General features: G+C 52.5%; 1 protein-coding gene across 9 annotated transcripts in view; it reads right to left on the minus strand.

Moving 5' to 3' along the window:
* SH3BP5L (SH3 binding domain protein 5 like) overlaps window positions 1-13,559 on the minus strand; it is a 33,880-nt gene extending 20,321 nt beyond the window's left edge. For 2 of the 9 annotated variants that reach the window (XR_009049148.1, XR_009049149.1), the window contains exons 1-7: window positions 13,143-13,211; window positions 12,403-13,016; window positions 6,204-6,266; window positions 5,906-6,034; window positions 4,254-4,415; window positions 2,652-2,825; window positions 1,271-2,083 (exon numbers count right to left, since the gene is read on the minus strand). Coding sequence is in view for 7 of the 9 variants with exons in the window: in XM_057708535.1 (XP_057564518.1) it covers window positions 1,637-2,083; window positions 2,652-2,825; window positions 4,254-4,415; window positions 5,906-6,034; window positions 6,204-6,266; window positions 12,403-12,585 (1,158 nt within the window). In the remaining 2 variants the exon portion in view is untranslated. The other 7 variants (XM_057708535.1, XM_057708536.1, XM_057708538.1 and 4 more) reach the window with 7 other exon arrangements.
* Between the last annotated feature and the right edge of the window lie 903 nt (window positions 13,560-14,462).

A 14,462-nucleotide genomic window follows, 5' to 3' on the forward strand; every position in this document is an offset into this window, starting at 1 on the left:
GTGGTCATAAGCCTTCCCTCCTCTCATTGCCTGGGTTTGATCCATCTCATCCTTCACCTCCCAAGAGACCTCCCCTGACTACCCCACCAAAAGAGCATCCCACTTCACCCTGCTCCTCCTCCCTCTCCATCCTCACCCCTTTCTCCTCTTCCCTCCCCTGAAAGGGACAATAAACATTACTGTTACATAAACTATTTTATTTAAATAAAATCAGGGGCAGACCCTTTTCCCCCATACACACAAGCACATGCATGCACGCACGCACGCCCACATCCTCCCCCTTCTTCCCTCCACCCATGGCCACCTCAAACCTGGAGGTTCTCATCATGGCCATCCTGCCTCAACCCTGGGACAGGGAGACACCCCCTATTCGAAGGCCCGCTCCTCCCCCAGTCGATGGCAGTAGCACACAGGCCTAGACACAAGTTCTCCTGTCCAGAGTCCAGCTCTCAGCCCTCCTGGGGTGGGACAGGAGGATCAGTTCTCCCAAGGCACCCAGATCCAGTGTGGCTTCCCTACCTTTCCTCCCCACAGCACAGGAGTACCACCAGACACCTGAAGCAGCTCCCTATGGAGGGCAGGTTCCCTCACCCCAGGCCAACCCCTCCCCATATCAGCAGAGGCTCTGCAGCCAAACCTGAGCGCCCCCCCAAGGGACCGTGGACTAGGTATTGTCTGGTTTGGGGAAGAGCGAGGGAGAGCAATTGAGCACCAAATTCCCTAACTCCACCCTGCAGGTGCTGAGATTCGGTTCAGCATCCTCTACCCAGAAAAAGTAAATAAACCTAACTCTGCAGCAGGAACGGCAAGAGCTTCAGCCATCAGGGCCTCACTACGTCTCCACCCCCCAACATGGACTCACTAGCACCCTGGCAATGTTAAGGACCCAGCCCAGCTGGGGAAACACATGCACGCGGGAGTCTGTTTGGAGCTGGTAGCATCCCCTGTGTTGACAATGAGATCGGGCTTCACCTTCCCTGACACCAGCATCCCTCAAGTCCTGTTTTGAGGCACACGTAGCAAAGTAGCTTAGGTCATCAGGAGGGAGCACTGAAGGGATGGGTGGTGTCTTCCAGAGGCACACAGTCCCACAGTGCATCTTACATGTCGCACATCAGCAGGCTGGGAAGAGGACTGGGGCGCTGGGCTGCCAGGAAGGCTCAGCAGCATCCCTAGGGACCACTCAGGAGATGGGTAGGTGGGAGGGGCACCCGTCCATTCACTCAAGCTGGGGGGGGCCAAGATGCCAAGACCCATGTCCAGCACCCACCTTCTCTGATGGCTTTCCTGTGCCTTCTAGACAAATTTCCCTGAGGGGAAAAACCAGACAGATGGAAGAAGTCAAAAAGAGGGCAGCAAACAGTGTCAGACAGACTGTGAGGGGCCAGCAAGGGGAGGAGACATGAGAGCCAAAGATAAGCCTTCTGAAAGGGTAAGGCAAAGAGAGCTGCCACCTGTGGGGGGCGGGGCAGGGCAGGGCAGGGTGAGAAAGCCAGGACAGACAGGACAGACTCAAGACACAGCCAACCTGACCTCTCTGAGGGAAGCAAGGACCCGAGGAGAGGGAGCTAGGAGCCTGCAGGGCCCTCTATGGGCCAGTGGTGGTAAGAGTGCACCAGCCACCCTGAGCACGGGGCTACAGGCTGATACTGCGCTGGTGGCGGCTCCCACGACCCCCACTCCGGGGACCCAGCTCCTGGCCATCCAGACTGGTGTGGTCCGAGAGGCCCCGCAGGTGCTCCACGGAGTCGCACTTCTGCAGGTCCGAAGCAACAGTGCGCAGACTCAGCAGGCTCAACGTGTCCGTGTCTGGGGCGGGGCCAGGCCCCAGGCTGACACCCTCCTCCAGACCCCCGCCCTCAGCCCCCTCGATGATCCCGCTGTCCCCATCCTCGCCACCATCAGGCCCAGCCTCGGCCCCCACTGGGGAGGAGCGCCGCTGGCCCGGGGGGTGAGGGAGCTGGCCCCGGCGCCGGGCGTGAATCTGCTCGCTGATCTGCTCCAGGTTGCGCAGGGCAACTGAGTAGCGGGTCTTGGCCTGGGCCACCTGCTGCTCCAGTTCTGTCACCTTGGCCTTGTGCTCCTGCAGAGGGAGGGTCAGAGTCAGGTGACCCTCTGGGCAACTCTCCGAGGCTCCTGGAGCTGCCAAGCTCTGTCATGCCCACCCGGCTTTCTGCGCTGGGGCCTCCCCTCCCAGGCCCTCCGCCCTGCTCACCACCAACCACTGATCTGCAGCACCCCACCCAGCCCCTCTTTGCTCCTCCTCCTCCCGGAGTCGTCCTTCCGCAGCAACCTGCCCTGCTCCTGCCTGACCTTCCAGAGCCTTCCTCCCAGGTCTTCATTCCCACCTGCTCTTTCTTCTCTCCCCATTGTTCCCTTTCCCTATCTGGCTGATTCCTTTGCCCCATTCTCCCTGGTTTCCCCCAATTCTAATTTTTTTTCCTTTACCTCCCTTCTCTGCCAGCACCCACTCCCCAACCCCACTTCCCACTCCTGCGGGGTCATTCTGAGCACACCTGTTTCACCACGCTGACCTGGTGGATGGCCCAGAAAACAGACTGGCGGCCGGCCCTTCTACCTGCCCTCCCTTTCTATGCATGCCCCCTCCCCCACCCTCCATCCATTCCCCCTCCCCCCTCCCACTCAGCTACCTCCAGGATCTGGCTGAACTGGGCCTTGAGCTCGAAGTAGGGGCGGCTCTTGCCAATCGCCCGCCGGAGGGTCTTCTGTAGGGCCTGAACCCGAGCCTCAGCTTGCTGGCACAGCCGTGTCACCCGTTGGTGCTCCCGCTCACCACGAAGCCGCTCCTCCTCTGCCTCATTCACCTGGCCCAGGTGGGATGGAGGACACACATCACTGAACTCGGTCCCACCCTCCTGCCCCTATAGCCTGCCCAGGCTGCCACTCCAAATGTTACCCTGGGGGAGATTCCCCACTGCAGAGCCTGGAGAGGTCACTGAGCTCCCGAGACACAACAGTGTCCTTGCACCTGCCTGTTGTTACCTGCACCACCCGCCTCTCAACTTTGTTGCTACTAGGACGTGCCAGAGCCCTCGGGACCACTCGTGAGCATGTAGGGAATGTCCATCTGGGAGCACATCTGCCACAGCCATGGTCCTCAGAGAGCCCTCAGGGCTGGGGGGCCAGGGCTGGGGGAAGGGAGGAGCCTCACCGTGGGGAGCCACAGCTCTGCACTGGGTTCTCCAGGTTTCCATACCTGAGCAGGTAGCAAGCAAGGGCTCCAGCCACCTCATCCACCAGGACCAAGAGGCCGACCTTGCCCACAAACAGCTTTAACAATCCCTCCCCTAGTACTGTGCTCTCCTCTGTGTGAATTCCAAAGTGGAAGCGGAGCTTCTGCTGTGCGCTAGGCTGTGGGCCTGGACTAAGGAGCACACAAAGAACCTCAAGGCATGACTACTTCTCAGGAGCTGACAGTTACTGCTACAGACTAAATGTTTCTGTCCCCCCAAAATTAATCTGTTGAAATCCTAACCCCTAAGGTGGGCCCTCTGAGAGGTGATTAGGTCAAGAGTGGGAGCTCTCACAAATGGAACTAGTTTCCTTATAATAGAGGCCTTGGAGAGCTCCCAAGCCCCTTTGGCCATGTGAGAGCAAACTGAAAAGACAGCTGACCATCTGGGAACCAGGAAGCAGGCCCGCAGCAGATACCAAATCTGCCTATGCCTTGATCTTGAACTTCCTAACCTCTATAACTGTGAAAAATAAACATTTGTTGTTTAAGCCACCCAGTCTGTTATTTTATTGTAACAGCCCTAATGAACTAAGACACTTGCCCTTTACAAGGTGAAGGTGGCAGACTAGAGGTGATGCCAGTGATCCTCCCTCTCCCCAGTACCCAGAGTATCTTGGAAATAATACACAAACTGTACTTCAAAAACCAAGGTACACTGGCAGAGCCCAAAAGCAAGAAAGGGAGAACATAACAAAAGAGTGTTGAATCCAGAGCACTCAGCAGAAATGAACTATTCGGGTTAGTTCCACATCTGGAGGCAAAGGTTCAATAAAAGCCCAGAAAGACATTCTAAGTCAGAAGGAAGTACATATGGGACACACTGGAGGCCAAACAGGGCAGAGAGCAAGGATCAGATTTTGCCTGAAACAGAATAAAAGCTGAGGGAAGGCTGGAGTGGAGGAGAGAGAGAAAGGACCGAGGAAGGTGACAGGATGCAGGGAAAGCAAAGGAAGTACAGGAACCGGCAGAAGGGACCTGCTGGCACTGCCTGGCTCACCTTGCAGGTGGCGTGGTTGAGCATCTCCTGCCACGTGGGGTCCAGCCGGTTCTTGTCAGCCATGACGCCCTGCTCAGCCACAAACACCATCTCCCGGGCAGCATTGTGCATGCTCACAGCCCGCTCATACCGCAGTGCTGCCTTCTGTGTCTCCTGCTGGGCCTGGGGGGAAAGGATCATCAGGACAGGGAGCCTCAGAGGACCCCTGGCTGCCCACGGAGACCTGCCCTGGGCAAGGACAAGAGAAGGAGGAAGGCCCACTGCAATGTTGGCTTCACTTCCCAACCTACACGAAGAATAAATGCCAAGAAAGTAAAATTCTATGAAGAATAGGTTGCAAGGATATAGCTGAGAGAAGAAATATATTAAGAAAAAGAAGGATACTGCCAGTGGAAGATGAGTGTGTAAAATCCAGCACTCTCAAAGGCTGCTGGCCTTTTGCCCTAAGGAGAACAAAGAAAACTCCACACCCTTTAGTTGGAAGGTGGTTTGTTGATGGTTGAGACCATCAACTCCAGTCCAGCGGGTAAGCTGAATGAAATAACCAGGTAAGTGCTTGGAGATATTCATCACAACCATATTTATCAAACAAAAAACTGGAAACAAACCTAAGTTTTCAGTTACAGAGAACTGGTTAAAGGAATAACAGTACACCTAATATAAAGAAACACTAAGAAGCCCTTAAAAATAACAGCATGGATGGGTACTTCTTGACATGGAACCAAGTCCTAATGTAATCAAGGAATAAAAATAGTACATTTGTGATCCCATATTGGCAGGATACACACACACAAAAAATTAAGGAATTATTTGTGCCATATCAATCACATCTTTTATTTTCTATGTTTTACGATGCTTTGATATCTTGGAGGCCTTGCTGGCCCTCCTAGGGCTGGCTAATTCCTAGAGACAGTCATCTCCTCTGTGAGCACATCTTTCATATGCAAATCAACCAATCGGAAGCCCAAGACCTCCTTTATTTATCACACAGCAAGCGAGTATTTCCCCTGCTCTAAATCCCTGAAGGGCCAGGTACCAGAAAACCAGAGACCACCCCTACGGTCCAGAGCCTGTCTCAATTATTCAAACAAGCCAACCCTAAATGTGCTCAACACTGCCTGTCCTGCCTTACCCATTCCTTCCCATGAAAACCACAATAAAGGCTCTATAATAAAAGCTCTGAGCCAAGCGTTCCCCTCACATTTTCTGCCTCCTCACCCACACGGGTGCTTCCCCACGTAGCCCTGCATCATGGCGCAGGTCCTTTCCTCTTAGGAACTACAAGTAATAAATTCTTCTTTGAAGGCAGTTGTCTCTGTGTCTGTGACCTTACCACACTTGAGTAAACAAATCCCAGGTACAAAAATCATGAAACACGCACATGGCTGGATTTGGGGAGATACTGGTTCTCTTTGTTTTATAGTTACAGGTTACAATTACAACCCACGTTGTTTGTGAAAAGAAAACTTAAAAAGGAAGGAAATGGGTAAAGAGGAGTGGAGGAATAAGCAAAGAAAAGAGAGACAAGAACCAAAGGGAACAGAAGAGGAAAAGAAACTAGAAACGGTGATCTGTCTCACACCCCGTACGGAGATAGAACACTACAGGGCCATGCGGCCCCCCACCCCAGAATGTGGGTCAGCTGGCCATACCTCCTTAGCCAGCCGCCGAGCCTCATAGTAGGGCCGGGCCTTCTCGATGCAGCTCCCCAAGTGGGAGCCCTGTGTATTGAGCTTCCTTGCTGACTCCTGCAGGATCCTCCGGTAGGTGGTCCTGGCCTCCTGGCAAAGGGATAGGGATGTGGGCAGAGGATGGCATGTGTGTGGGTCCCAGCCCCTCCTGTTTTTCATACATGCCCCTTCCCCTGCCACTGTACTGAAAGAGGAGGGAAAAAGATGAAAACACCTCCGGAACCAGCCCAAGAATGTGAGGAAAAGGAGCAACACTCACATCCAGCTGCAGCTCCACCTGGTTGATCTCCTCGCTGGCCTGGTTCAGATGCTCCAGCTCCTCCTGCCAGAGAGAAGGGCAGAAAGTTAGAGCAGTGGAACTGAGCAACCTCACATGAACCAGGCAGGGCAGGAGCACAGTACACAGAGGCAAAGCCCAGCCAACCAGGGAAGGGAAGAAATGCAGCAGGAGGTCACTGTCAAATGCCTCCTTGTCAGAGACTTAATAATATATAGCCTCCTGCAATCCGCACAATTCCACCTCTATATCAGGTAGTAAATCCCCATTTTAAAGATGAGAAAACTGAGGTTCAGAGTATGGAAAGCTCCTATTCACACAGCAAAGTGGCAACAAGCCTATGCTCTCCCCATCAGACTGCACCACTTCCTCCTCATACTCCAGCCAGGAGGAGTCTCCTTAAGGCTAACAGTCTCTGTCCCAGAGAGGACAACAACCCCCCTGGGCCACTCACACAGCACACTTTTACTACACACTTATCAGTTCAGTAGGATGAGACCTGAGAACTCAGAACACAAAGAGGTGGAAGCTCACCACCCAATAAGTAAGCAACAGGCCCTCAGCGGTGTAAGGAGCCATGTGAGGGGCGGGCATGGTAGGGGCTGGGAATCAAAAGGAGAGCAGGTGCCCAGGGCAGGCAGGTTGTCGAATGAGAAACCAGAGAGGCTGGGGCACAGGCACAGGATACTAGGACTTCTCCCAGTGGCAGGGGGAACCCCTCAGAGCCTGATACCACCCGGTGGTTTAGGAAGGCAGACCTGGGCAATGTAGGCAACGCTTAGAGGGGCCAGAGAGAGAAAAGTGGAGGCTGTCTGCAGTACTCCAGGTGGGAAAGGAGAGGGCAGATCCCAGGGAAATACAGGATGCAAAATCATTAGAGCCTTGTGGACAGTTAAGGTCAAGATTAGAAAAGAATGCGTGTTCCAGAGGCCTCTTAGGCCTACTTGGACAGTTGTGACAGTGACCCCAGGTCCCCACACAGCAGATCCTGTGGGAGGGAGGGAGCGCCTCAAGAAGTCACCAGACATTCTGGCTTGAGCACCTCACTGGCCCTGGGGCTGGCAAAAGAAGCAACAAGTCACCAGGGCCTCTCGGTAGCAGAGAGTACAGAGGGTGCTGGCCTTGAGTATCCTCCCCTCCCCTTGGTCAAGTTCCTGGGGCCCAGTAAGCCAATGACACTCCTGAAGAGGAGCAATGCCCAGAGATATGCCTGGTACTCGACTACAGGATCCTCCTCCGGGAGCCCTGCAGCCTCTGGACAGGCCAGCAGTAGCCAGCCTGTTGTCTGCCTGCTGCCCATGGCCCAGACATGACCTGCACTTGGTAGTGAGCGACGCTGTCATCACTGCTCCCAGACACCTCGTTTGGCCCTTCCAACAACCTAGTGTGTGATCCCCTGTTAGTCCTTTATTTCTATACCCCATCGCAAGCCCTAAAAGATTTGAGTCAGCAAGTAAGAATCCAAGAAACCGAGCTATGTGCTCTAATTACAGTGTAAGGTAAAACACAAAGGGAGAAACACATAACAAAACCAGGAATGATATGAAAATATGCATACTCACAACAACGTAGACTCTGCCTCAAAAAGGACCACAAATCTGGCTCTAAACTTTCCAGAACAGAGATGTCTAACAGAAACATAATGTGAGCCTCATATGAAATTTTTCATTTTCTAGAAGCTACTTTTTTTAAAAAAGCCAAACCATAGAGATAATATTGTAACAACATATTTCATTCAACCCAATATATCTAACAATAATATCTATATTATTTCTCCACATAAAATAATTATTACCAACACTTTCACATAATTTTTTAAACTGCACCTTTGAAATCCATGTGCATTTGATCTTAGGGCATATCTCAACTTGGACAGTGGCATGTGGCTCCTGTACTGGTCAGTGCAGATCTAGCAGTTGGTGCAATGGACAATCTGATTAGTAACACAACCCAGTGCTCATAAGGTAACAACAGGCCACTGTGGAACCACACGCAGCCAGCATGGCTCAGAGGACCCCAGAGGAAGCCCAGGGGTAGTGCCAACACCACCCTACACACAGCTCTGAGTTTCACAGTGCCTTCCTGTGAAAGGATGTCACCTTCAGCTGATGAGATTACCACAAAGGACACTCAGAAAAGGCAATTCCTGCCAGGGTGAGAGGCAACCTCTCCCTCTGTGGGCCCAGCTTTCTGTGGCTAAACATGGCCCACAGGGGTTTGAGACAATCTAAGAGGGGAGGGGACCAGTCCTTTTAGCAGCTCCCACTCTTTATTTCAACTCATTCACATTTGATAACCAAGAAACAATGGGGTAAGGAATCAGGGATGGAGTTGGGACTGGACCCAGGACCTGATCTTTGATCTAGCTTTCCTGCTACTATTGACTACATTCCTAGGACTAAGGATGTCCCTGGATGGATGTCTCAAAGACAGGAGCACTGCCACCTAGGCAAACCGTAGTCCTGGTAGGATAACACTGATTCTGGGGGAGAAGAGGAGGTGGGTAAAGGGCACCCTGAAATGTTCCTGTAGGCGAACCAAGGTCCAAGGCGGTCCCACTCGGTTCCACAGCCCAAAGCACTCCCATACCCTGACAAGATCATCAGAGGAGTGAACAGCAAGTCATCCTCACTGGAAAAGGAATGTGAAAGGCTCTGGCTATTGGCCCACAGAAGCAGGCATGTCTTTCTACATGGAAACTCATACCCATGAAGCACCTCCTGCAGTTTTAAAAAAGACTTCCTGTTGAATCTGAGGTCTGCCCCTCAGAGTCACAAAGCTCTTTCTAACAGGACAAGGAGACTGGGGAGCACAGCAGGCTGGAGGACAAGGTGGGCAAGGGGTGGGAGGTGGGGGCAGCCATGCTGAGGCAGACCCAGGGCAAAGCAGAGCAGGAAGCCAGCCAGCATCCAGGGCTCTGTTTTGGGCCATTGGTGACACATTTCAGTTGGCCTGTTCCACCAGGGACTCCTGGCACCCGGCTGAAATGGAATTCGAGGAGGATGAAGTCTGAGTCAGTGTACATCATCCATTAGTGAGCCTACAGCCAGCAGGGAGGGTGACCTTCCCGGAGCACACCGGGGGCATTCCCAGGATGCCAGGTCACTGAGTCAAAAAGCACTGGCGCTCAGGCTATAGATGCTCCTGCTCCACTTGTGCAAGACATTAAATCACTCAGGTCCAAAATGAAGTATAACCTTATAAACTGTGAATCACTATGTTATACACCTGAAACTTATATAATATTATAAACCAATTATATCCGATTAAAAAAAAACAACAACAAAACACTCAAGCCCAAAGTCAGTCGGCAAAGCCAGAGTGATTCATGACCCAAAGACTCAGAAATTCTAAGGTAAAAACAACTGCCCAGAAAAAGCTAAACTGACACTTCGGACGATGCAGAGATTGCAAAGTCACTCTAAGGAGAAGCAGGTGAGTGAACGCATCCACTTACCTGAGGAAAGAATGTGCCCCCAAAGGGGGCTGAGAAGAGTCATAGGAGAGGAGACCCAGGCCCATCCTAGTACCACCCTCCTTTATTCCTTCTTGCCACTGAGACCCTGTGTTCTCAGAAAACAAAACTGAGGACCAGCCTGGAGGCCTCTGAGAACCACACTGAGGTCACGACACAGAGACACATCCAGTGGACTCCCCTGGAGGGCAGCACACTCTAGGTAGGCCTAGACCTGGCCTCCACCTGGCTTCCCTCCAACTTTCAGAAGGATCCCACCAGACAAGGAGGCACAAGCTGCCTGCCTGCCAAGAATCCCCATTCTCCACATCAGAAAGAACTTTGCCCTAAGGGACCATCTCTGGGAGTTCCAAAAAATACCTGAAGAATAGGGTTTCCACCTTTGGGATATCCCTGGATCAGTGGACTCTCAAAGGCCACAATCAGAACCACTTCACACCCCACCCGGAAGGAGAATTCACACGTCCAAGCACAGCTCAAGAATGTGTGTTTTTAAAGTTCCCCTGATGGACTGAATGCACTGGTCCATTTAAAGTGGTGAAATATATCAGGATAACATGATCTTGTACATTGTCAACACTAAAAAGAAACTCAAAGACACACACCCCAATGTCTTTCTCAGCCAGAAGAGCCCAACCCAAAAGGTCTGAATGCCATCGGCCTCCTGCATGAAAGGTGCCCCTCACACCACGCTGCCTCTCCCACATGGCAAGAAGACACTGAATCTCTGCTGCGGCCAGAGCACTGGCCCAGCCTCATCAGTGAGGGAGGCCTCTACAACAAGACGTTGCCTCCCTACATAACCCACAACATGCCTTCCAGTTTAGCAAGAGAGACTAGGGTACGCCTGCCCCTGTTGCTCCAGTAACACTGCAAGCTCACCGAAGGCAAGGTGAATCTTTCTCCCGCTCAGTATTCTCCAACCCTCACAGAGCTCATACGATAGAACTGTCTATGATGATGGAAATGTTCTACACCTGCACTGCCAACAGCACCTGGGGAACTGCATTTTTAATTTTCATGTACTCTTAATTGATTTAACTATCCACATGCAGCTAGTGGCTACTTTACTGGACAGCACAGCATTAAAGTTGCCTTTTCACACTACCATCTTTGCCTGTATAGGCACTGGACAAATACACAGGAGCGACTGAGCAAAGAAACGGAAGTGGATTCTCCTCTAGAGTGGAGCAAGGAATGCTGCAGAGGGGTGTATAAATGGACATCAACCAGGCCCTCCTCCCTGACAAACTGACAGAGGTCTCTTTTCCAAAGCACAAACTATGAACTTTCACCAAAGACAGGCAACAGAGTTTGTGAAAGAAAAGAATCATAGGACTATGTCAGAGCAGAGTGGGAATGAGTTGTGCAAATCAGCTAGACCAACCCTTCACTTTACAGATGAAGAAACTGAGGCTTGGAAAGGTTACATAACTTACACGCAAATCACAAATCATCGGGCTAGACGTTGCTTGAATCTCAGCTCTAGGCTTTTTTCACTACAACTTGTTTCCTCAGTGGACAACAAATCTATACAGAACTAGCAGGAGAAATTGAGCTGTTCTTAATACAATGTCCATGAAGCACAGCAGAAATAAATTACTGACTCATGCCAGTAAACAAATGGCTCACCACTGCTCCACGATAAACTCCCCACACACATCCTGGGAAACTCCACCGAGAGAGAGCAGGAAGGATGCGAGCACCAGTTTTGAAATCTTCTTGACTCACTGAAGTAATTTAATAAAGGTTTGTTGACAGAGAAGCCCAGGAACGAGAGCCCCGGGATGCTTTTGCTCACCTACAGAGGTGTGAGTCACCTCCACATCAGAATCTTGGAGATGCTACCATACCAAACAGCAGACTCAGGCCCCAAACACACAGGAGCACCCTGGCCCTCACCTGCCCAAACAGCATCTCCAGGGAGCCCTTCCCTGCCACCACCCAGAAACAATGCAATCCAGCCTCAGTTGGCCATGCATCTACTACACATGGTGCCTGTCCTCCTCCTCCACTGCTCCAAGGTCTCCTTCACAAAGTTCTGCCCCTCTACCAACTAGCCTATAAATGCTCCAAGGTAACAGATCAGCTCTTCCATCCATTTGACTGAAGCAGCAACCTCAGAACCAGAAATTTGTATTATTAAGGACTGACCACATCTGATAGAACATTCTGAACACATCAGATTTCCTTTGGCCTAAGCCTGATGCCACCTTTATAAGACATGAAAGGTCTCATCACTTACAAATATGAAAGTCCCAGAGAGTCACTGAAGAGAAAGCAACAGAGGGGAACAGATTCAAAACTGCCTCCTGATCTCAAAGCCATCTTCTCTCACATCCCACTCATGCTGCATCTCTGAGCCAACAACCCCTCTGCTTATTTGGAAAAGAAACAACAGTTCTACTCTCTACTCACCTAAAGTGTGCTTCCTGCATCTGCTGCCAATTTGTCACTTCACTTCATCAGTGAAGCCTCAGCAACACCCCCCAGGCACTCAGGCCAGGCCTTTCTCTGTACTCCCACCACACGTAAGTCTTTTAGCACTTGTCACACTATACTGCAATGATTTGTTGACAACCTTGTTTTCCTTTCCTGCCCCAGTGCACTTGGAAAAGAGTATGTCTAACCCCTCATTTATCCGACAGCTATTCAGAAAAGCTGAACTTTAACCTCCCTATGTTTCCCCCAGCTCAGTCTTCTCACCTGTATTCTAGGATCCAGTTCTTCTTCTTCTCTTGGGGACAATTTGGTTTCACTGCTGTTGCTTCCACCTCCTCCAGGCTCCTCTGCAACTGGGCTCCGAGGGACTTCATCTTCTACAACCTCAGACCGAAGCTCTCCCTGTGGGGTCTCCCGCCCCCCTGGAATCTGCCTGAGTTCAGCCATGCTGACAGGGAGAGGGCACAGCCCTATGCATAAGAGAGGACTGACATGTTGGGACCAGGGCCCCAGCTTGGGGCTTCCTGGGCTCTGGGTGGCAAGAAGAGGGGTTTCAATTCTCAAAGGGTGGAAAAACAGGGCACAGGAAGAACCTCACACTCGGTTAGAGGCCGAGATTCAAGTTGCCGGCGGGGTCCCAAGAGCTATAGCCTTGTATGTGCAAAAGTCCTTCCCTCCCTGTCACGGGGAGTCCACCAGGAGAGACCCAGAGCAATAGCTCCGAGGCAGGGGGCAAAGGGGGCCTGGATCCTGGGCCGAGGCCTGCGAGGAGGAGCACCATTCGGGAGGGCGGAGGCAAGCGCCTCCAGGCTGTGGTGGTAACTGGAGAGAGAAGGCTGGGCCTGAGCAGAGGCTGCTGGATGAGAGTCTCTGGGGAGCTGCAGGGGAAACAAAGGCCAATGACATGGTCAGCATTAAAACGTCGGCCACCAGACCCTTTCGAGCCCTTCAGCCTCCCAAGGGCTCCACTCCCTTCCTCCCACACCCCCAACATTGCGACCAACCCCCCTCAACTTCTTTCCCACGTCCCAGGATCTCCGGCCCCAGCCCCTCCCCCACCAGCGCCTTCCAGACTTCCCACCGCACTCTCATCCTCTCCACCATCTCCCCCAACCCTCCCCGCTTCTGTCCCGCCCGCCACATTCCACCCCCGCCCGGCTGTGCCAATCACCTTGTAACCCCCAGCCCCACCCCACCTCCTCTCCTCTCTCCAACCCTGCGGACAATCCAAGCCTCCCATCTCCAACCCTACTCTTCCTAAATCCCAGCGACCCTGGCCTCAGACCTCCTACGTATCCGGGTGCGAAGGCCCCCGCCCCCGGCATTACCTCAGTTTACCTTCCCGGGCGCGGACCACCTCCACCGCAAACAATCTTCCCCCGCCCTCCCCGCAACAAGCCGGTCCAACCAAATACGACGAGGCCGAGAAGAAGCGGAAATACATCATCCTGTAGCCACGCCCTCCTGCCCTCTCGCCCCTCCCTCTCACGCTGGCCTGCTAACCAGGCCACGTCTGGATTCCCCAACGCTAGTCCCCGCCCGGCCTTCGGTTTCCGTACAAAATGGTGCCTCACGGCGCTGGGGCTCACCTCACGTTTATCTGCAGCCCATCCTCCACCACTGATAAATGAAATTGAAATATGAGAGGGGTGTGCTGAGAAAAACTAGGGCGAGTAATGGAAGTCGAGAGTCCCTGGTGAGTAGGGAACTGCTAGAAATAAAACAGATTGGACAATCGCCTTAAAGAGAGTGCTGCCATCTTGCTTTACGGTGGAGGGTTCTGGCTGCTGCCAAAGCCACTCAGACGCCCGGGACGTCGGAAGTGGGCTTGTGGGCTTCCGGCTGCGGTGGTCCTCGTCGTTGGAGTCCGGCACCTGCGGACTCGGCTGCTGCGACGAGGGGTCGTTTTCCAGAAATGACTGTCCTCACTCAGGTGAAGTCAGCGGTACCCTTAGTTAGTAACGGGATCTAAACGGCAGGTCTGATAGGTAAATCTCTCCTGCCGGCGTCCTCGCCATGGCCCCAGCGCTGCACTTCGACAGCCCGCCCCCGAGCCAGTCCCTGTCCCACTGAACGTCGTTGCAGTGGGGTCACTGATGACCCCGTGAGCACTGGTTAGAAGTTTAGTTAATCTGAACTCAGTGCACTAGTGCACTCTGCTCAAAAGCCCGCGAGGAGGAGGAGTTTGTTACATGGCTTTATGTATCAGTGAAAGGACATGACCTCAAGTCACCGCTTCTGAGTGTTGCCAGGAGAGGCTTTAAGGGGAAGGCTTCGAGATGGATGTTTTATTTTTGCAGAAGACCAAACTTCCCCTGAGGTGA

The sequence above is a fragment of the Hippopotamus amphibius genome, chromosome 15 (assembly GCF_030028045.1).
Source record: "Hippopotamus amphibius kiboko isolate mHipAmp2 chromosome 15, mHipAmp2.hap2, whole genome shotgun sequence".
Taxonomy (NCBI): domain Eukaryota; kingdom Metazoa; phylum Chordata; class Mammalia; order Artiodactyla; family Hippopotamidae; genus Hippopotamus; species Hippopotamus amphibius.